At 32.4% G+C, this 22,355-nt stretch overlaps 1 protein-coding gene across 4 annotated transcripts in view; it reads left to right on the top strand.

The window, feature by feature from the left end:
* LOC144837611 (FK506-binding protein 15-like) overlaps window positions 1-22,355 on the top strand; it is a 54,668-nt gene that overhangs the window by 5,873 nt on the left and 26,440 nt on the right. For all 4 annotated transcript variants that reach the window (XM_078692802.1, XM_078692804.1, XM_078692803.1 and 1 more), the window contains exons 2-9: window positions 3,188-3,297; window positions 13,038-13,119; window positions 13,507-13,576; window positions 13,735-13,809; window positions 14,258-14,356; window positions 15,437-15,589; window positions 16,144-16,212; window positions 18,529-18,672. In XM_078692802.1, coding sequence (XP_078548928.1) covers window positions 3,188-3,297; window positions 13,038-13,119; window positions 13,507-13,576; window positions 13,735-13,809; window positions 14,258-14,356; window positions 15,437-15,589; window positions 16,144-16,212; window positions 18,529-18,672 — 802 coding nt within the window. The remainder of the gene's footprint in view (window positions 1-3,187; window positions 3,298-13,037; window positions 13,120-13,506; window positions 13,577-13,734; window positions 13,810-14,257; window positions 14,357-15,436; window positions 15,590-16,143; window positions 16,213-18,528; window positions 18,673-22,355) is intronic.

Genomic DNA, 22,355 nt, shown 5'->3' with positions numbered 1-22,355 from the left:
CGTAGACTAAATTAGATCATTTTTTTTTCCATTTTTTTTTGGAATCTTTTTTTTTTGTCATTTACGTAATGTACTCTTTTACTGTGTGAAATGTAAGAAAAAATTGGTGCTCTATCCAAAGGTGGGCTTTACCCAGTTTCTCAACACGACGACCCACAGGTCAAATTCTGCCTGTGAGTGTATTCGTTTGGCCATGATAAACACTACTGCTAAAAAAATATCAACAAATAAAAATAGAAAGTAATGTTTAAAAAAGGGTATAATGTCCTTAAAACGCGTTGGGCCTTGGACCTCACCCTTGAGGCTATGTTCCATCTGGCCTGCAAGATTGTTTATATGTTACACCAGGTCCACTGGCGTATACACTGTCTGAGAGAAATCAACCTTGCTCATCATATCAGGAAACTACACCAATCAGGTAGTTGAAACATTCGCAATAATGTTAATACATTCTTCCTGTTCCGTTTATTAAGAATGTATGTCGCACATGTCATCGCTGATGTATTTGATCATGTTTGATAGATGTTATATTAGGTGTACTGCCTGTACCGCAATTTCAATTAAACTCAATTACTTATTTGTAGTTTTTCTTGTAGGTTTTGTCACGCTTGATTTTTTTGTTTTTTTACTAAGATTTGATTGATCAGCTGAATTGCGGATTAAAATTCAAGTTTAGGCTACTTTATTTTTTCAAATAAATTGTATGTTATGCCTATGTCAATTTCAACAAATTTCTTGCCTAGGTTACCTGGATAAACCAAGCTATTAATGCAAAAAGATAAGTTTTTTATTACTCCCCTACAATGATGGACCTCTCCACCAACCATGTCCTGACGTGTGTATGCCCCAACATACCACCACCATCATCATTTTGTTTAGTTGACAGCAGCAATCATAGGATATATGCCAAAATCATTGTTGGTTTGCTTAAAAATCGGGCAACTAAACACTACAGATCCTACTAAGTTTAACTAGAGTAGCAACCTCTATTAAGGAGATACATTAGGGACCTAACAAAGTGTCCCATTGATTAGCCATGTTAAAGATATTTCCCCTTGTTCATTTCATGACAAATTTTTACTTCTTTTCAACGTACAGTACTTGCAGCAAAATAGTGGTATTATTCACTAACAAAGTAAAGTTTATGCCACTTGAGGTGCAAGTTGAGATGTATTGAAATTAAAAGATGGCGGAGATGGCCTAGATTCAATGTGGTATTATTAACAAACAAAGTAAAGTATTGATGTATTGGAACTGCATTAAAAGGAGATGGCCTAGATTCATGTTACTTTTTTCTATTAATGTATTCATTAATAGCACAACTTGCCTGGAGATATAGTTGTGTGCACAAGAGTTTGGCTTGTCACCAAATTACACATTAACACAAAAATACACCAGATAGTGGCAGGGTATTAAAACAACGGTTTACCGTCAAGTGGGAAGTTTAAGAAGGGCGGGTGGAAAAGTTTTGCTTTTTAAATGGTTTTTTTAATATATACAAATTTAGATATACAAATAATTTGTTTTCCTAAATTTTACAACACAGGGAAGAAGTGAAGAAAGTTTTTCAATTATTAAAATGTATGTGATGGAGATCTTCATAACAGCTGTACATAGAAAATAGATAAAACATGAAATTGCTGCTTAAAGGTCATTTGTTTCATTGTATGTGTAGAGGGAATCTTAAACCTTTAGTTATAGATTTTATGGTATTTTTATAAAAATGGGACAAGGTTTTTTAAAGAAATTAGAAACTGCACCTTATAATATTTCCTCTACTTTTTGTTAATAGTAAAACGAATACTTTTATGCTTTAATTATTTCTTAGCTTTAATATTTTTAAAATTTGAATGAGCCTTAAGCTATGTCTACACTATCAAACTTTATTTGACAACAAAATGAAATGTGCCCAATATGGTAGATGCTCAAATATGGTAGTGATATGACAATTGACATCATCACAGTGTAGACAGAGCTTTAGGACATGATACTGTACTACCTCTACCAACCATTAGGTCAAACAAGTTTCATTAACGCCGTAAATGTAACAAGGCCAGGTTTAAAGACAGGAAAAGGATGTCCATTATTATCAAATTAAAATTCTAAAAATAATGGTAGAAATCGCTTATTATCTGAGATTAATGCTTTATCTTAATTATAACTACTTAGTATTATTACTTTTGAAACTAAAAATAAAACCATTGTTTCATATTTATCGTAATTATTGTTTTAATTATTTTCAGATACTGATTATGTGATAGCTTATTATATTGTAAAATGCTGATTATATTTATTAATTGGATATGATTTTAATTATTATCATGATTATTGTTTAATTCATTTTTTTACATTGTTTTACTTTTTAATCAATAAAATTATAATATTATAATTTGCTATTTTTATTTCATAATCAAAAACAATGTTACCATACAGTGTAAACCCTCTAATTAGTGAGCAATTCTATTAAGATGACTTCCATAACAAACAAACAAACAAACAAGGAGGAATATGTGTGTTAACACTATAGCCAGCCATTATTCAATGAACACCTCTATTAAGGGAACACTTTGTTAGGTCTCGAAAGTGCCCCTTTAATAGAGGTTCTACTGTACATGTAAAAGGCAGATTTAATTGGTGACATGGAAAATCAGACTTAATTTATCACACTTAAGCTCTGTCTATACTATCAAACTGGTTTGACCAAAAAGTGTGATGTGCCCAAATATGGTAGTGATATGACATCATCGTATCCATATATGGGCACATCACATAAAGTTTGATAGTGTAGACAGAGCCTTAGATTGTGCAATCATGTTGGATCTATTTTTAAAGTTAACCAAGCATTGCAAAGTAGAAAATATACTGTATTAAATTGGATGAGAAAACATTGAAGGTATAAGTTTTAAAAAGCATTATAATTTCGAAATTGAGAGAGGTAATCTTTGTTATATTGTTTTTTTTGGGTTTTTTTTTGGTTTCATTTCAACTTTATTATAGAGGTCCAGGGCCCTCTTAAATTCCAATAAAATACATAGGAAAGATAAATTACTTATTTATGTGTATTTTAGAATTCAATAGTTTTTACAGTAATGTAAATCTAATATGAATGCACTTTTTATGAATCGGGAATAGTTTTAATATGCTTTTCATATTTTTGATTGAATACATATTAATTTTTTTTTGATAGGTCTAAACTTGGTTCATTGTTTGGTATGGATCGGGCAAATACACAAGATGGTAATCAGTCGCTACAGTATATTGCGCCCAAGCAGCCTAAGAAAGGAAAATCAGCTAAATGTAAGTTATTCATGTTAGAACTAGAACCACATGTGAGACACCTGTATTCAGGGGACGTCACACGCCTATTAAGCGGACACTTTGATTAGGTCCGGAAGGTGTCCCTTTATTATACATTCTACTGTATACTAAGGGATCATGTCAAAACTAGATACTGCAGATACTGCAGTAACTATTTTTTTTTTCCACTGATTTTAGTTTCTTCGATGTCTAGACTTTTTGAGGTGTCATTGCAATAAACAGTGTGTATAAAACAAGTTTGCTAAAATAAGCATTAAATCAGGTTAAAGAGTAAACAACATATAGTTTACTGCAGTAAACTAATCAGGTTAAAAAGTAAACAACATGGTTTACTGCAGTAACTGCATTAGAATAATTTTGACATGACCTCTAACGTTTATTTGCTGACATATATATTTTGATACTTGGTGAAAAAAACTGTATATGTATTCTGGATGGGATGTTATACAAGATTCAATACGGTATGTAAATTCAGAAATTCAGTGTACAGCAAATTTAAAACAACATTTTTTAAAATCATGTTTAATATGCATGAATCATAAAATAACACTTTTGTTGTTTAAAAGGTAGGTTCTTTTACTTTCTTAAACCATAGTACTATTTTTACTTCACTTTTATAGCTACCTGTCGTGTTAAACTCATTTCCATTTTTAAGTTCATTATAAATAGTACATTACAACCTAACGATACAATATAAAACATGGTTTCCAATACAAAAAAAAGTTTCCTTAGTACTACTGTCACCATTACTTATGACAGCCAATGAGAATCAATGTTATAAGTCATGTGACCAGGTGTCAAGTTAGCTCGCTGTGTATTCATGCCCTTCTTTACTGATTGCGTCGTGTTAGGCCCTTAGCAAAGGGGAAACGGCAAATATAATTTTTGACGGTAGGATTTTACGGGCTTCCTATGGGGCAAGACTACGTCCATATTGAAGCTTAGTGTCAGTAGATTTGCACTATTTTTGGGAATATTTTATGGACAAACTTGGATATTAGTGTTTTGTAAAATGCCAATTGGATTCCGGAAGAAATCGAAAGGTTTGTACATGACAATTGTCACAAATTTTTATTTCAAGATGACTCACTCAAATAAATCAGTAATGAAGGATTTTCATTGTGTCTGTTACTGTATTTCCTAAAGTTCTAAATAATTTTATAACAAGTTGTAACAACGCTTAATTGCGATTTATACAGATTTGTTTGCATATATTTCTTTTGTCTTATAATTGGGAAAACATTATGCGAAAACATTTTTACAAAGGTCATAATCAAATTGACCTTTTTCTTATCGTTTCGTTTTGGCCATTTGTGTACAAAATTGTTTAATGTGTTTACATTTTGTTTGCATGTTTTTTCATTTAAATCACTGAAATAGCTTGGACACGCCACGTTGGTACGCCAAAAAGGTGACTGCAGAGCTTTAGAAATTACTGTACAATTGTAAATATTATTATATCTTTTTTCTTTTATTCTATAAAAATATTATTTTGTTTTTTTATATTATTTTTTATAATATTTTTACTATTGTGCAATTTAATGTTTTGACTATTTTTTTTACCCTTTAATATCCGAACTTATAACACATAAAAACACATGCTGTTATTCACTTGCAATAGACATCTGTTCAGTTTCATAGAGTGTTCTAAACATGTCACATTTCAAAACATTCACATTCAATTTTGCATTCATTATTGTAACGTTAGAGTCAGGGAGAACTACAACAAACTGCTAGCTTGTCACAGTAGTAGTCTTTGGAATAATACAGTATAAAATAGAGGATAATGTAGTACAGTATTTATAATTAGTTTGAAAAATAATAATATATCCATAAATTTGAGTATTAAGTTGAACTTGCACCACATTCACACGATTCAATTTGTACGATTTCAGCAAGGCTTCTGGATCCGTCACGCCAAAATTCGCAGTCCGAATCAGGTACGAATTCAAATCGTACAATTTTGTGAACGATCCTATCTTTACCACTAAACCCATTTTCCACGATATTTTTCTCAGGGCACCGGACTGAATATCAAAGCAGTTTAAGCCATGTTAATTAATTGCAGGAACATTTGGACCTGCTTTCATACTCGATTCCTCTACACAGTTTTGGTAGAAGTCCAGACGACGACCAACATGCGTAGGTCATAGGTCATCACAGATCGAAAGCTCCTTATCATCTTGTAAATACAAACCATGTGACCTAGATATGAAATGAATTTAACATATTTTAAATTAGAAATGTTTATGACACACTCATTTGATAATTGTTATTTTGTCTGAGTATTTCGTATGTCAGCAACTGAGGAAAACAACTTTATTGAGGGTATTAGACATAATACAACATCCCATAGGTATAATGTTTTATCAATGATAAATGAACACATATACTATAGGCTGACCAAAACATGTTGTCATTTCGAATGTACGAATACAGTATGTAAAATTAAATTTGTTTTGTCTCACTGCATATAACTTATCACTAAAGCATTTTTTAAAATATTATGTCATAATTAGTAGCTAGACCAACTGCAATGATTTTTATGATCGGCTAATTTACATAGGTCTTCTATTTGTCCAGGGGTGCATAAAGAGAGTACTGCTCTGTTCCTCTTGAAAGCCTGTTAGCTACTCTGTGCCTCTATTATAAGGTCTGTGCTACTCTGTTCCTCTTGAAAGCCTGTTAGCTACTCCGTGCCTCTATTATAAGGTTATTAATGTTGTTGTTGTTATCAATGTTGTTGATGGATATTGACACAATGTAGATTCTTTCTAATGTAATTAATCTGCCAGGTTTCCTAATTTCATTAACTATATCCCTTTGCACAATTAACCTTGATTCCTTGTGACATTATGGTACTCCCAGGGAATAATGCTAGATTGGTTGTACAGTATGTACCTGTTGAAGACCAACTCCTAAACTATGAGCATGCTTTACTGGCACAGTATAATGTAATTAATCTGCCAGGCTCCTACTTTTTTAGGCATATATCCATGTGTAAAGTTAACCTTGATTTCTTATGACACTGGCACATCTCAGGGAATAATTCCATATTGTCAGTTAGTTAGTTATTCGATCAATCCCTGTAGAGTACAACCTTGAACTGAGAATCTTGCATGTGCTCCGTTTGTTCCATTTTCCAGGAACATTATTTTGTTATTTTTGTTTTGTTCGTTTTTCATATTTCAACCGATACATTTGTTCATGACAAATGATACAGAATATATTAGATTTCCTGTTGAGTCACCTGGTTATATTTGTAGGTAACAAACCAAATTATTTTTTTTAGCAAAAATAAATCTTTCATGGAAAGAATTAGGACAATTTCATGTCCAGGATTTCATTGTATTTTTTTTTTGATGCAGAGTTTATTATTAATATTTTTGTGACCGTTTCTAGTTTAAACAAAATAAATATGTTTGCAATGCATCAAAAGCATGATATTAATTTAAATTTGGCATATTAAAAGTTTGAGTTGCCAATATTTAGGAATCATCGTTAGTTAAACATAGATTTTGCAATACAATATGTTAAATACATAGAACATTTTAGTTTTCTTTAGACCAAAACCAGAAAACATTCATTTCCAAGTTGCCAAAATGCATTTTTCTTTTGTAAAGAGAATAAAGCAATTCAACAAGATACTAGATAGACTGAGACTAATATAGATAGATTGAACGAATATTTTGGTTACACCAACCATTGTCATCGACATGATAACAACCTGATTTCCAAAATGAACATCTTCTGGATATGCCATGATGTGTCCTTGATCTTGATGAATGCGGAGTTTTCCAAAAAAAATTGTAAATTTTGAAAAGTTCTCGCCCCTGTTTCTATTAAGGTTGGGGCTAGTCTCTTTCTTATTGTTAATACACTTTTCATAAACTATACTTCGTTTATTAAAAAATAAACTGTTTTTATAACTTTAAAATTTCAGACAATTTATTAAAATCTTATATTCTAACTGTGTTGTGTTCACTCAACTATGCAGCATAGACAATTTGCATTTTGTGCCACACCATGTGTGCATTAGACAATACACTCTAGTAGTCTATTTGTTCTAGTCTCAAAATAGCAGTAATAGTGAAGGAAACAGAAGTGCTGTACTGTTCCGTGCATGTACGTGGATTTATGATACAAGAAAAAAAATAAAAGAAGGGAAAGAACTGTACTCATATTAGCATATAGTGCTTTATTGACTAATACATATTGAATTGAGCTTACAACATTGAGTCAGACTTGTTCATTATGTCGGTCTAAACATCCTCAAGTCTCCCTTGTGTCATTGGCTACATTTTTCAGATTAGATTCTGTAGACTTATGTTTGTTTTAATTTTTTTTAAAGTGTTCTTTTAATCTTCTTTCCTCTCTAAACTATAAGCATAACACAAATTTGTATTTAACACAAAATTTATAAAAATTATAATAATTTCTTAAATGTTGAAATATATTGAGTTTGTATCCCACCCTTCCACATATGCAACATTAATTTTAAATTATCAATTTGTGTTTATTGACTGCTATTTCTCTAGAGTTACTTGTAATTTCTTAAAACCTGTTCACAAGCAATTTGTCAGGTATTAGCAAATGGTTCACATCTCCCTTGAGCTAGAGATAGTTTTTGAGTAACAGTGTTGCCAAACTGATAACAGAACGCGCAACTATTAGGATATTATGTAGGAAATATCAATAGCAAGTACCTAGGGACAATTATAGAAATTAAATAACAAGTCACACTTTTAACCTCCGATTAGAGCCATGTGTTTTTGCTAGGCCTAAATCTGCTCTTTATTTTCTTGTTTATTTTGTTAATATATCACTTTATTGTTACCATATTCCAATGTGAAATTTGCATCTTCTTTAAACCTTAACGTTATTAAATGCAACCTATCTTCTTAATAGGTAAAAGGAGACTGAACCCTGTGCTAGATTTTTGGAAAAACAATAATATTCAGATCAGTACTTCGATTCATACTTCAGCCTGGCTATTTCAAGATCTTGGATCCACCCCCTCATTGCTATCGATCTTATCATAATACGTCACTGCATTTGATTCTATTATATTTTACCATCTTAATTTTGTTTTATTTAAATATTTTAAAATGGATACTATATATTACTCAGTGGATGATTTAAAACACAAAATAATATTCTCTATCTGAAGGTTACTACTCTGAAAGTGTTATCAGATTCCTCGACTAATTATGGAAACTTAGTTCCCACTAGGTCGCAACACAGTACTGTATGCGTAACATAAGCAATTTGACCAATCACAAGTGATGGATTATCCCAAAGGTCGCTTGTCATTGGTCAACTCGCTTGCGTTGCGTCTACGTCCTTGTGTCGCGTCCTAGTGGGAACCAAGCTTAATCATCAATTTAAAGGAAAAGCAATAATATTCAACTGAATTGTTGAGTTGACAAGATTTTCATAAAATGTTTATCTTTGTGATCTGAAACTATAAGTGAAAATGAAATAAATTGGAAATTAATTTATATAACTCAACTACATAGTAAAGCAACATGAAATGATGTTATTAATTTATATAACTCAACTACATAGTAAAGCAACATGAAATGATGTTATTAATTTATATAACTCAACTACATAGTAAAGCAACATGAAATGATGTTATTAATTTATATAACTCAACTACATAGTAAAGCAACATGAAATGATGTTATTAATTTATATAACTCAACTACATAGTAAAGCAACATGAAATGATGTTATTAATTTATATAACTCAACTACATAGTAAAGCAACATGAAATGATGTTATTAATTTATATAACTCAACTACATAGTAAAGCAACATGAAATGATGTTATTAATTTATATAACTCAACTACATAGTAAAGCAACATGAAATGATGTTATTAATTTATATAACTCAACTACATAGTAAAGCAACATGAAATGATGTTATTAATTTATATAACTCAACTACATAGTAAAGCAACATGAAATGATGTTATTAATTTATATAACTCAACTACATAGTAAAGCAACATGAAATGATGTTATTAATTTATATAACTCAACTACATAGTAAAGCAACATGAAATGATGTTATTAATTTATATAACTCAACTACATAGTAAAGCAACATGAAATGATGTTATTAATTTATATAACTCAACTACATAGTAAAGCAACATGAAATGATGTTATTAATTTATATAACTCAACTACATAGTAAAGCAACATGAAATGATGTTATTAATTTATATAACTCAACTACATAGTAAAGCAACATGAAATGATGTTATTAATTTATATAACTCAACTACATAGTAAAGCAACATGAAATGATGTTATTAATTTATATAACTCAACTACATAGTAAAGCAACATGAAATGATGTTATTAATTTTCGCTATTCCATGGTCACAAGGAAGCCAGATGATTTTAATTTATAGAATTATACTTTTGCTTTCTTAGTGTTCAGGTTTGTTGACATCTGGTAACCATGGCATCGAAAATAAACATATTGCGTTTGATACCATTCCATTGACAGTTCTTGCTTTTTCCGGAATGCCTGAAAAGTCTAATTTCTCTATTGTAAAAATTGCTGTCTCAATTGTATAAATGAACGGCACACACATTTGACTACTGTCTGGATAATAATATAATAGGAAGCTTTCGAAATCTTACAAAAGACGCGTAAGTCTAAAACATCTAGGTAACGCTAAATCAACCAAAATTCGTGTTGCCTGTTCAATGGTCTGTGGACATTTTCTTGCATCCGCATTTCGAAAGCTCCCTAGTGATGTCAGTACACATCAAACTGAGAAACTAGTTTTACTACAAATTAGTGAAAAATTATGTTGTGGACAAAACGTTCTTTTAGTAAAAGAAACTACCAAAACCAATCATGGTGTCTGGTCATTTTGATTGCCAGACATTTCGGCTGAATACATGGCGTGCCACTTTCACCATAGTCTTTATTGAGCACAAGGGTTAGGCCAACTTTACTCACCATTGCCTAGAGGGATACACTTTTTCTTTTGAGCTCAATTTGGCTTAAGTCAAATGAACTTGATAAATACTTTGTCCTTGGTAGCACACCGTGTACAGTATTTGGTCCGAAATGAACGGTGGCTGATATGCCCTTTGACATTTGATGAATCCTACTTATAAATTGCGTTAGAGGTACACAACGCTTTCTGAGTTGGCGTCTTACTCAGCAAGTTTGAGGATTCATACACAAGGTTTATCAATCATCTTTGAGTCATTTCTGAGTTGGCCTCTTACTCAGCAAGTATGAGGATTCATACACAGGGTTTATCAATCACCTTTGAGGATTCATACACAGGGTTTATCAATCACCTTTGAGGATTCATACACAGGGTTTATCAATCACCTTTGAGGATTCATACACAGGGTTTATCAATCACCTTTGAGGATTCATACACAGGGTTTATCAATCACCTTTGAGGATTCATACACAAGGTTTATCAATCATCTTTGAGTCATTTCTGAGTTGGCCTCTTACTCAGCAAGTATGAGGATTCATACACAGGGTTTATCAATCACCTTTGAGGATTCATACACAGGGTTTATCAATCACCTTTGAGGATTCATACACAGGGTTTATCAATCACCTTTGAGGATTCATACACAGGGTTTATCAATCACCTTTGAGGATTCATACACAGGGTTTATCAATCACCTTTGAGGATTCATACACAAGGTTTATCAATCACCTTTGAGGATTCATACACAAGGTTTATCAATCATCTTTGAGGATTCATACACAAGGTTTATCAATCATCTTTGAGTCATTTTTCTATTCTTTAACAATACCTAATTATCATTTACTTCCCCATAACTCATTTATTCATTTCCTATTTTTTTATCACTTTCTATTTTGACCTTTCAGTTGACCTAGTTAACCTTCCTTTTCTTGTCTCCTCTACCCCTTTATTCGTTTAGTCTCTAATCTCTAAACCAATCTGTTGTGTCATTTTTCAGGATTGTGTTAAGTATAGCCAAAACCTTGCCCTCATGACACTTTTTGTAATTTCAAAATGTTTGTTGTTTTCCAATTATAATGTTTTTCTAATAATTTACGCTATTTCAATTGTTATTGTTTTATATACATCCAATGCAATTATATTTTTGGCTTGAATCAAGAACGGACACATACAGTACTTGTGCAAATGAGTACCATGATCGAATATTGTTGATCGGTGAAGACAATTTTTGAGATGCATGAACAAATTCCATCCTTAGACCCAGCTTATAGAAACTGTTGACATCATATGCATTTTCAAGGGCCTAGACCCATGCTAAATTTCAACATAATGCAAATATAGGATATTAGGTTCTGTTCAGCACTTCATTTTACCATTTTTAGGTTCTCATCTGCCCCTCCCCCTCCCCTAAATAAAAATATAGACTAGCTTAAAGTCATGAAAAGTCACATTTATTATCATTCTGAATTTAGTTTTTACAAGCGAGTAAAACAATTATACAAAAGAACATATTCAATGTTCAAGAGAAAGGGAAAACAAAAATGAATGTAGAAAAGGTTGCCTCATTTCCTTTTGTCCAACTCAAGATTAGATACTAATTTGAATTACGCCCACTTACAAATCTTTGACTAATGAACAGATTTTAATTTACTGCCCATGGACTGTTAGTGTTAGGCTGTAGATACAGTAAATGACAGATGAAGCAACACTTGTGGCTCATTAGGTCATAAAGTTCAACCCATACACAATGTGTAATCATGTGTAATTAGTTGAAAGTAATGACTTTGTAGTAAGAGGGCACGTCTTCGCAACATTGAAGTGTGGGTCCTAATCACATGCATCATATTTTTCCCCAGCTGTATTGTTTAATACATTGATTAAATATTAATAATAAAAAAATGGATAATATAACATAAACCAGGTAGCTATGGTCTTGTTCAGCCTTAGTTATTTACCCAGGTGTCGTTCACTTCATGAACAAATAATTACTAACTTGGTGTGTAGATCCACATCCCCCCACCCCCAGAAAACCTGAATGCACCTTGTGTGACTACTGTTTGCAATGTTTAATAATAGCAATAGTAATTCAATGTTGAACAATACTAATATTAAGGATTGAGGTGAAAAATGTTCATTGTTACCTGTACTTTTTACACTCAGCCCATACAGTAAATTTTCTATCTAATTACCTAAACAATATAATGCTGATGTGGAGTAATTGTATTTAGTAGATAAACTCAACATACAGGTTAGTATACAGTAGGTGAAATGTAAGTAAATATGCATGACAATGTGGGGAAATGTTCAGGTCTACATTGAGATTGGAAACTTCTAAGGTATGTAATTCCTTGTACTTTTTATTCACCATCACCATACTACTCTTTTGTCGCCATTAAATACAAAGTACTACTACAATTGTATGCTTTATTACAAGCAATATTTTGATAGAGTCTTTGAGATAGTCACGAAAGCTATCACAAATGCCAATTGTTTAATGGTAACCATGTGTTAGTGATTATGATCATTTATTGGCTTATGAATTTTCATGTCGCAATGTGAACAATTTAAAAGAAAAAAAGCTAAAAGAATATCTTCTCAAACTATTGTTTTCAGAGCAATGAAGTGGTTGCAAGATAATGGAACAATCCCCTGTGTGGCAACTGATGTCAATGACCTTACAACTTACCAACCATACTGCATTTTTATAATATTGTTTTATTTCATTTGTTTCAGCTGGGAGTGGCAGTGGAGGAGGAGGTTCAGAAGGAACTCAGGCCCAGGTTCTTCACGCGGTTGCTGTCCATGCATTCAGATAGTAAGTCTTCTTCTTGGCTATCCCTCATTTCAAGAATGATGGTTTTTGTTCCTTGTTGGTGTTGATGGACTCTAAGATGACTTATATTAGTCCAATTCTTGCCTAAAAAGTCCTACTGCATACAGGACAAATGGCTCCAGGTAGCAGGTTGTGACTTTAAAGCTGTCTCTCTTTGCATCTTGTTTTGATACACAAACAACATGACCACTACATCTTAATTGGCTTTTGATAAATAAGGCTTTAAAGCTATTGGAAGCTGCTGTAATCATCATTGTTGGGACTGTTTTTTGGTTGATGCATATGATCACTTAATAATTTAACAACAGCATCTTATTGAATATTGATTCAAATCCTTCATCATAAAATATTTTGTATCATCTTTTTCAGTACCAATAGTCAGTATGTGAAACAAGGAAAACTAGGAGCAGCCATTTTAGGTTATCATGGAATCACAGATGTAAGTGTTTTTAAACTGTGGTCATTTTTTCCTCCTTATTCTTATACTTAACATATATTCTTTATACTATATTGATTTTATAATACTATATTGAAATGACATTAATTTTTTTTTCTGAATTAATCTGTAATTTGTTCAATTTCTTTTTTCATGTTTAGTACAAGCTTCTACTCTATGTTAGCAAGCAACAGCAAGTCACACATGCAAAGATCACACCTAACTTTACATTCACAGTAAGTATACATAAATGGCAATCCACCCAATGTGAAGGTGTAGATAGCGAACGCCATCAGATTCAAAGCTAAAAAATGTGTCCAATCGATAGAGTTTGGAGAGGGCACATTTGGAGCATGTGACCTTACGATCCCGTACTTCTGATACGGTATTTTCAACGCAAGATAGACAGACAAGAGATTGCGTTTACAATTAGGTTGCTTGAAATACATTGACAACAAGTTTTTTAAGGTCTAAAAGTTCCATTTCCTTTTCTATTGTTCACTTTGAAAGCTAGTGTTCATTTTGAAAAAAAAATACGCCCAACCTCAAGATGTATAACTATGTTTGAGAGAGTTGGAATAATGTTGTAATGTGCAAAAAGAAACTCACAATCAGTTTAATTATTATGTTTGAATGAAGAACATGTTGTATAATAAACATTTTTCCATTCTTTCTGTTTTTCAGGTACAAGCCAATAACTATGCTACATTCTACGACGAACAACGCCAGAATTGGTCACTTATGTTTGACAGCGAAGACTCTGCTTTTGACTTTACAAAACAGGTAGCTGGTTTAAACACCTAGGATACATTTAAATTAAATCCATCATTAATTGAACCTTTTTGGCTGCAGCATCTACAGTTTGCTTTCAGACTATTACACACAATACAATGAAAAAAAAACAGCTACAAATTGGTATTTATTTCGTCCATTTTCCCTTCAATGTCATTAAGTGCTAATTGTTTAGTGAGTAGTAGTCTATATTCTTGGATACTGTAGGGCTTGTGAGTTCTTGTTCAATTTGGTTCCATATCATATTTGTAAATTCCATGTTAGTGAGAAGCTCGCTGGCTGACTACGTGCTTTGCCACCTGTTGACTTTGGCTGGTTATGTATTGTTTGGCTTCTTTAGTCATAGTAAAGTTAATTATGAATGAAATAAAATAGTCAATAGTCAGTATTACCTTAATAATGTACAGTGATAGAATATGTTTGTATGTATTACTGCATGAGTTTGTTAACGTCGAGGAGAGCTAATATAATACTCGATGGTGACTACTCACTGAATAAGTCAATAGGAAGTTTATTGATCAGTGGGTCTGAGGATGCCCTTTGAAAACATGATGAAATGTTACTAAATTGTCAAACACCTCTACATCTACAATGCTAATAAGGTCTAAACTATACTAGCAAATAATCTGCTTAGATGCTGTCAACAAATTATTCTAAACTACAGAGACACAATCAGTAAAATAGAATCCTTCAGCGACCATCTACCTAATTAGTGAACCTCATGAATATCAATGAGATACAGTACATGCCCAGGTATACCTGAAAGTTATAGTAGACACATCTACACGGAAGTGCATCGTTTGGACACATTCAGGCCATTTTAGAATTTGTCGTCTTATTGTTCAAATATTGTTACTATTGCTTTGGTATCATAGAATCATTGAAAGAGGTGCATGCATCTCATAGAGATTTGTGTGAAATGGTTTGGACGATATTTGCCATTCCACACTATCAGTTCAGTTCATTTGCCAAAGTCCTTAGTTGGACTGTAGACATTACTATTACCATACTATATAAAATCCTAAGGAGTAATTCTAATAATTTGTAATAATAATTTTTAATCCATTTCAGATTGGTCTTGCTAAATTTAACGCAAGCGGCAGCAATCCAAGCAATGTAGTGTACCAAGAACTAAGGCTAGGCCAAGGACCAACGCTGCAAGAGGGTGACTCAGTGGAGGTTAAATACACAGGATGGCTACTGGAAAATAAAGCAATAGGAACAGTTAGTAACAAATTATATTAAGAACATGAGAGGTGTACACAGTCTGTCCAGTTCCTGTCTGTCAAGAAATTTTATAAATTATATGAAATGATCTTCCGTAATAAAATGACCATGAAAAAAATGAAAGACTTCCTAAGCCTGTTTCTTGTAGCAGAATCATTGACATACAAATATAAATATTTTTTAAGATACCTGAATTGGGTTTAAAATAAATATATACAAAAATCATAAACGCCCTCTATCTATATTATATACAATAGAATCCCTTATTAGGCATATTCAGGACCAAACAAAGTATCCCCTGAATAGAGGTTGTCCGTATATCTTAAAGTGGCCCTCATTCGTTTCATGGGATTGCTTAAAAGAGGCATTTCTCTTTCTGAATAAGGTTGTCCCAAAGAAGGCATTATACTGTATATAAATCATTATGCAATGCTATTTGATTTTTGACAAGGTAACTAAAATATATGCATAAAAAATGTACTTAATAAAGTATCGCGCATTAATATAAATATTTTATTTATCATTGTTACAGTCTATTCATTTATTTACAGGCGTTTGATAGCAATATGTCGATGGAGAAGGCTTTCAGATTCAAGATCGGAAAAGGAAAAGTCATTAAGGTATGGTTACAGAAGAAAACTATATATATATATATATTTTTTTTCATACGCATCCCACAGAAACTCGGCAATTAAAGGATGCGGAAACTATTTTATAATTTATTATGCTTATAATAGGTATCCCAATGAAGCGGATTTTCGTTACCGCGATTTTAACACGTTCGGGAAATTTCGAGTAATTTTTGCTGCATGTTATCAGGCTTTAAATACTCTTTATTTTGGTATGTAAATCGGTTATTATTATTATGTACATCCGCCTCAAATGTCAATTTTAACGATAAAAATTGAATTTTTGAGTCATTCTCATTATCAAAATTTGGCTAATTTAGTATTGAATTGAAGCTAATTTATATTTCTGTTTGATAAACCACATCGTTTTATTTGACTTTGCGTGGACCTCGTGCGAAGAGGCCAACAAGACCAACCACTGAAAAAAATAATCCCTACCATAAATATCAGTGTTTACCATTTTCCTTACGGGGGATTCAGTTCTCCGCTTATTACTAAATTACCGTCGCACAGGCAATGTGCATGGTATGCATGTATTAGCGCGTTAATTCATGATTGGATACCCCCGCAGTGGACTGTTCTATTTTCTGAAGTAGTCTTCGCCGCACACGAGGCATGTCGAAAAATGTCGCCTCGCATGGAATATTTTGCTTCGAAACGTCAATTTTACCGATTTATTAAATTATTTAATAAGTGGAATATTTATCAATCTGCTATATAAAGCAAGTACGTTAGGAAGAAATGTACCGAAGAAATTTAAGAAGCTTTGAATTTGCTATGCAGCGGCCGTAACCCATTCTATGTAGGCGGCCGAAACGCGCTTTGGTCAGGGCTGCCGTTGTATATGTATACGCTGTTTCTTGGCCTTAATTTATTCCGTATATTTCATTTTAAAGTACAACTTTCAGTTAGAATAATCGAAAGGGAAATATAATTATAACATGTTAACATTATACTATTGAGGTAATTATTTTGTTAAATTTAAAATTCGTCTGTTTCTTCTCGTTATTTCTTAGGCAGAATTTAGCGTTAGGCTTTACTTTAGGCCTATATATAACTTAACTTGTAGGCGCGGCCGAGTCTACGTCCGGCCCGGCGCTCGAAATGAAATCGAACACATAATAAGTACGGGCTTAATTATTATTTTTGGCGGTTCGAAAATCAATTAAAATAATATATGATTATAATTATAAATTTAAATACTAGAATTATAAAAAAAAAATTATACTTACGAAAAATAATATTTAATGAAAAGCAACAATACCCACACAGTATTTTAACACAATTTTTTTTTTTTCACATTTTCAACATTTTTTAACAATATTTTATGAAATAAATGAAATACCTACCTGTCAATATAAATAACCTTACTAAAATACATATTACATTCTAATGCAATGCACAAAAAAAGAAGTCAATATACACACTGGTTCAAAAGTTACGAATCATTTAAATATAGGACCTTTTTTGACATTTTTGAGACATTGGGAAAAATACGCGCAAAAAGCCCTCGGACGAATTTTGGAGGGCGATATCTAAAAAAAAAAATGTCGAGGACACCCCAAAAAAAATAGTCTTGTACAACTCTGTTGTATCTATGGGTTTGGCAAAAATAAGAACTTTAAAGTTATTAATATAAAAGTTATAGCCCTTCAAAAATGGTTCCAAATATAATTGGAAAAAATGCCATTTTTCAAGCAAAAATCATTGTTTTTTGGGCATTTTAACGGACCATAACTTTTGAATGGATAATCCGATTGCAATCATTTAAATTGCAAAAGTTTATGTTCAGTTAGTTCCTTTTGATTAACTGAAAGAAAAAGTACCATCATTAATTTGAATTTTGTCATTGGGATACCTACTTATAAACAAAGTCTCGTTTGAGGGAGTGGAGTTGTGTAGATTAAAACCCTGGCACTAGGTCAGAATTGAAGACTGGACCTAGAGTTCCACTGGGAGAGAGTTTGTACGTATACAAATTTGTTGTACTTCATGGATCCATAAACATGGGTTATCAAAATGACCAGTAATTTTACTGGCAAGGTTTTAAACTACATTTGAAAACCGCCACAGGATGGGAGATGTTAGGAGTCTTGGGAGTACTCACTCTGCTGTATATGCAGCTCTAGTTCCTACTGGTAGAACATTTGAAGACTAATTTCTCTTTCTCGTCAATTTATTAACAGTCTATAAAACATTTCATGCTCAGAAATTCTTAAACTGAATGTCTGTATGGTGTATTGATAGAAAACTCATGTTTTGATCATTTTTCAGAAATCTGAATTTATTCGCATTTCATTTAAATAGGGTTGGGATCAAGGTGTAATTGGTATGAAGAAAGGAGGTAAAAGGTTACTACTAGTACCCCCCAGCATGGCCTATGGAACCAGAGGTATGGGCTCGAGGATACCGCCAAATGCGACACTCGTATTTGATATAGAAATACGAAAGGTATAGTACATTTTACAGTTTTATTGCATACAATAATTGTTCCAATATTGATCATCGTTTTTTTCTTTTAAATTGGTGTTGTGGTCAATGATTGTGTGAAAGAATAAATTAAAACCCTTTTGAGATTTATTTTTTAGCTTATATAAGCCAGTTTCTTTAGACCTAATCTATTTTCTTTCCTTTGATAAAAACTCAGCTTACAGATTTTCTTCATCTTGCTGGGTTTCCTTTCATTCATTTCTCTCTAGTATTTGGCCTTCTACTAGAGGGTCCACTAATAAGCTTGATATATAATATGAAACAAAATGAGACAAGCCTATTTATATTTAAAACTGTATGTGTTCATTATTTGTTCATCTTCTGAAATAAAGGGCTGTACCTCTCCTAGAAATTTGTTACATTTGCCTGATGGTGTGTTATTGCCCGTTATGGCTTCCGTGTATGCAGTATCTTAGAAATTAAACTTTGTGTACATCAATATCCTGTTATATCTCAGTTGTCAAAAAAAGTTTAAAAAGTAAATTGTCTAGCTCCACCTACATTATAGGATTTATCATCATCTCATTTGCATACATGTGTTAGATCCAAGTCATCACAAAAAATCGAAGAAGTTTTATTGGCTACATGCTCTAGGGTTTATCATCACCTCATGAACCTAATCGTCTTTCAAAGCTGCTAATATAACTTCTAAATATCCTGTTCTCCATCATATAACAGTTTTTTCAGTGCTAAATCTTGCATATTTCTTAATGTCATCGCACACTGAAAGTATCAGATTTCATACGGATATGAATATTGATGTTTTGACCCACATCCTCCGCCTACGATGTTTACAAATTTAACCCATCTAAAATAGAAACTGATGACAAATTCGATTACATAACCAATTAGGTCACGGTTGAAAATTCTTTAATAAATTATTTAATTATTTAACAGTACATAATAATAGTAACAAAACTAGTAAACGAAAAACATCAATCAAACTATTATTAGTGGAAGAAGTGAAGTGAAACATTCTGCAGGGAGAACAAAAAAAAAAAGAATTTTAACACAACAACCAAAACCAAAATACTGTAAACCCTCTTTTCCAACCAAAAAAAAACAATTTATTTTTTTCCTAGCCTCAAAAGTGGAACCAATTTGTTTTTTCCCTAACCAGAAAATATGTAATCAATTTATTTTTATAGATTAGAGAATTTAAACCAGCTGTAACATACCTTAATTTGAGTTGTTGACATGTAACACATGTCCTCATCAGAAGAATCTTATGTTGTTATGAGGATTGGTGACATTTCTCTTTGAATTTATTTTTCCCTAACTAGAAAAAAGTGGAACCAATTCATTCTTTCCCTAACCACAAAAGTGGAACCAATTTGTTTTTTTTTCCCTAACTACAAAAGTGGAACCAATTGATATCACATTATTTTAAAATCATGTCCAATAAAAGTTATTAAAAAATAAGAATAATAATAATAATAATAATAATAAAAGGAAATCTTTTATTGGGACAGTTTCCATCACAAATTAGATGCTCATGGCGCATTGACAAAACAATGCAATGAATGAAATCATGTAGTAAAGTCTGAGATGATGATAGCTTTGATTTAAAGGAGTTCAATGAATTTGCAGATTTAACATGTTTGGGAAGTTGGTTCCACAGAAATGGAGCTGCAATAAGTAAACGATCGTTATGTATCTTTGGCATATCTTACACTGTGGGTTGACTCCCGTCGCAGTTAATCGTAACTTAATTTAACCTGGTGGGCCTTTAGAGGTAATCAGATTGGATCTCTCTTTCCGTTGTCTCCTTTCATGGTCAGGCTTCTGTGATGTTTCACAGCCATTGTCATCCCTTGGGGAGGGGAAGCATCTGTCATGTTCTAACCTTCTACCGTTCAATTTGAATAGAAATTTAACCTAATTTGTTACGTTTAATGCCATTAGCATGCTAATTAATATTGTGTAGAGAAAACTTGTACTTTATTGTGATGTTGTATATTTCTATGTGTAAAATATGGATAACTTTTAATACAGTTCTTGATATGACAACTTGTAAACAAAGACGTGTGCCATCTTTATACTTAGTAAATGGGAAGTTGTTAGTCATATTTACAAATGCATGATCTATTGTTCATTTGCCATACTCTGACGTAAATTATACTTGATGCTATACATTAACAATTCTTGCATGGGATTTGAACCCATGACCTACAATATATGTTTTAACATTAGAGCAAACCCTATAAAGGGGACACCCCTATTAAAAGGTAAAGGTGAGTCCTGTGTTCATTCTGAACGTAGGGGAATGAGCTGTTAGGAGCTCATTGTACTAAGCCTCTGCATTATGTGGTAGGGTGGCCAGTTCCTTTCCACGTCGCCTTTTTTTCTCCCTAGTATTTTGAACTAGGTACTCATTTACAGCTGAGTGGACTGGGAGTTGTCGGGAATTGAACCCGGGTGTATCTGTATGACAGTCAAGTGTCCTAACCACTCGGCTATCCAACTCCGTTGGAGCCCAAAACCCCTGTTATGGAGCCCAAAAGATGTCCCTTGTACATGTTTGTTTATCTTTCTTATTGCTATTAATGAATATGCATGAGCTTTTTACCAAGGATAGTAGCATATTATTATTGTTGTAATTATTATTTGGGACTTCTGCCAATATACGTTGCATATCATCTTGGCTAGGTTTAATCTTATCAACTGCCATTAATAAGATTGTTACATATTGCAAGACCTAAAATCGGCTTCAGTTATTAGATGATAATAACCATATCATACAGTCCACACTAAAGCAGAAATTATTTTCCATCTGAAAACTTTACTGGAATTACTTTGTTTTATATACCTATATCAAGTCACAATATGTGCAGGCGTTCATCGTGTCAGGGTTGATAGCAACCTCCTTGCAAGTTTAAGGAAACTAGATGCAGATCACTTTTTTCTATAAATCGTTTCTTTAATTAATGTGTTGGCAGACTATTGGATTCTACATCTTGTTCTTGTTGTTTACTTTTGGATTCTTAAAAGGCTTCTAATGATCCGTATATTTGCTTTATGGTTTACAGGAAATTACAAAAAGGTAATTTTTTTATTACGTCACTTAAGTCTGCTCTGGTGTACAATAATTGAATTGAGATAATAGTTGATAAAAGTTTTGTTCGTTCTTCAGCTTTTTAGTTTAATTTCGTGTTCAGTAAGTAGTAAAATGTAAGTTAGGGTGGTCGACATCTTGTTTTGTTATTCTCTATGTTCTAATACCCAGCATACTAGTAACACTATTGCTAGTTCTACTTGCTAGTTCATTCACAAGGTTAAAGGTCAATTTACACAGACGAGTGGTAACGGTAAGTGGAAAACGTGTAGCTTGTTCCACTTAGAATCTGTATCTATCCTCTGTGCTTTGTGTAACTGGTCATAAGGAATAACATAGATTCTATATTTTTATTACCGTTACAGCTCGTAAATTGGCCTTTATAGAGAGGATAATTTTTTACTAAAAGATGTGGCAAAAGCCTACACCACTAAACCCAACAAATATACTTGAAGCTCTCTATCATTGCCATTTCAAGTTCTTCTGAAATTACCAACAGCGTGTAAAGTGCTTCGCCTGATGAAAGAATGAATCTTGATAACTCATCACATTGGTTATTCTTCCTCATCTTTCTTCTATTCTATTAAAA

Source organism: Antedon bifida, chromosome 3 (assembly GCF_963402885.1).
Source record: "Antedon bifida chromosome 3, ecAntBifi1.1, whole genome shotgun sequence".
Lineage (NCBI taxonomy): Eukaryota > Metazoa > Echinodermata > Crinoidea > Comatulida > Antedonidae > Antedon > Antedon bifida.
The sequence above is the reverse complement of the archived record's forward strand: the minus strand, read 5'-3'. Positions and strand labels throughout refer to the sequence as shown.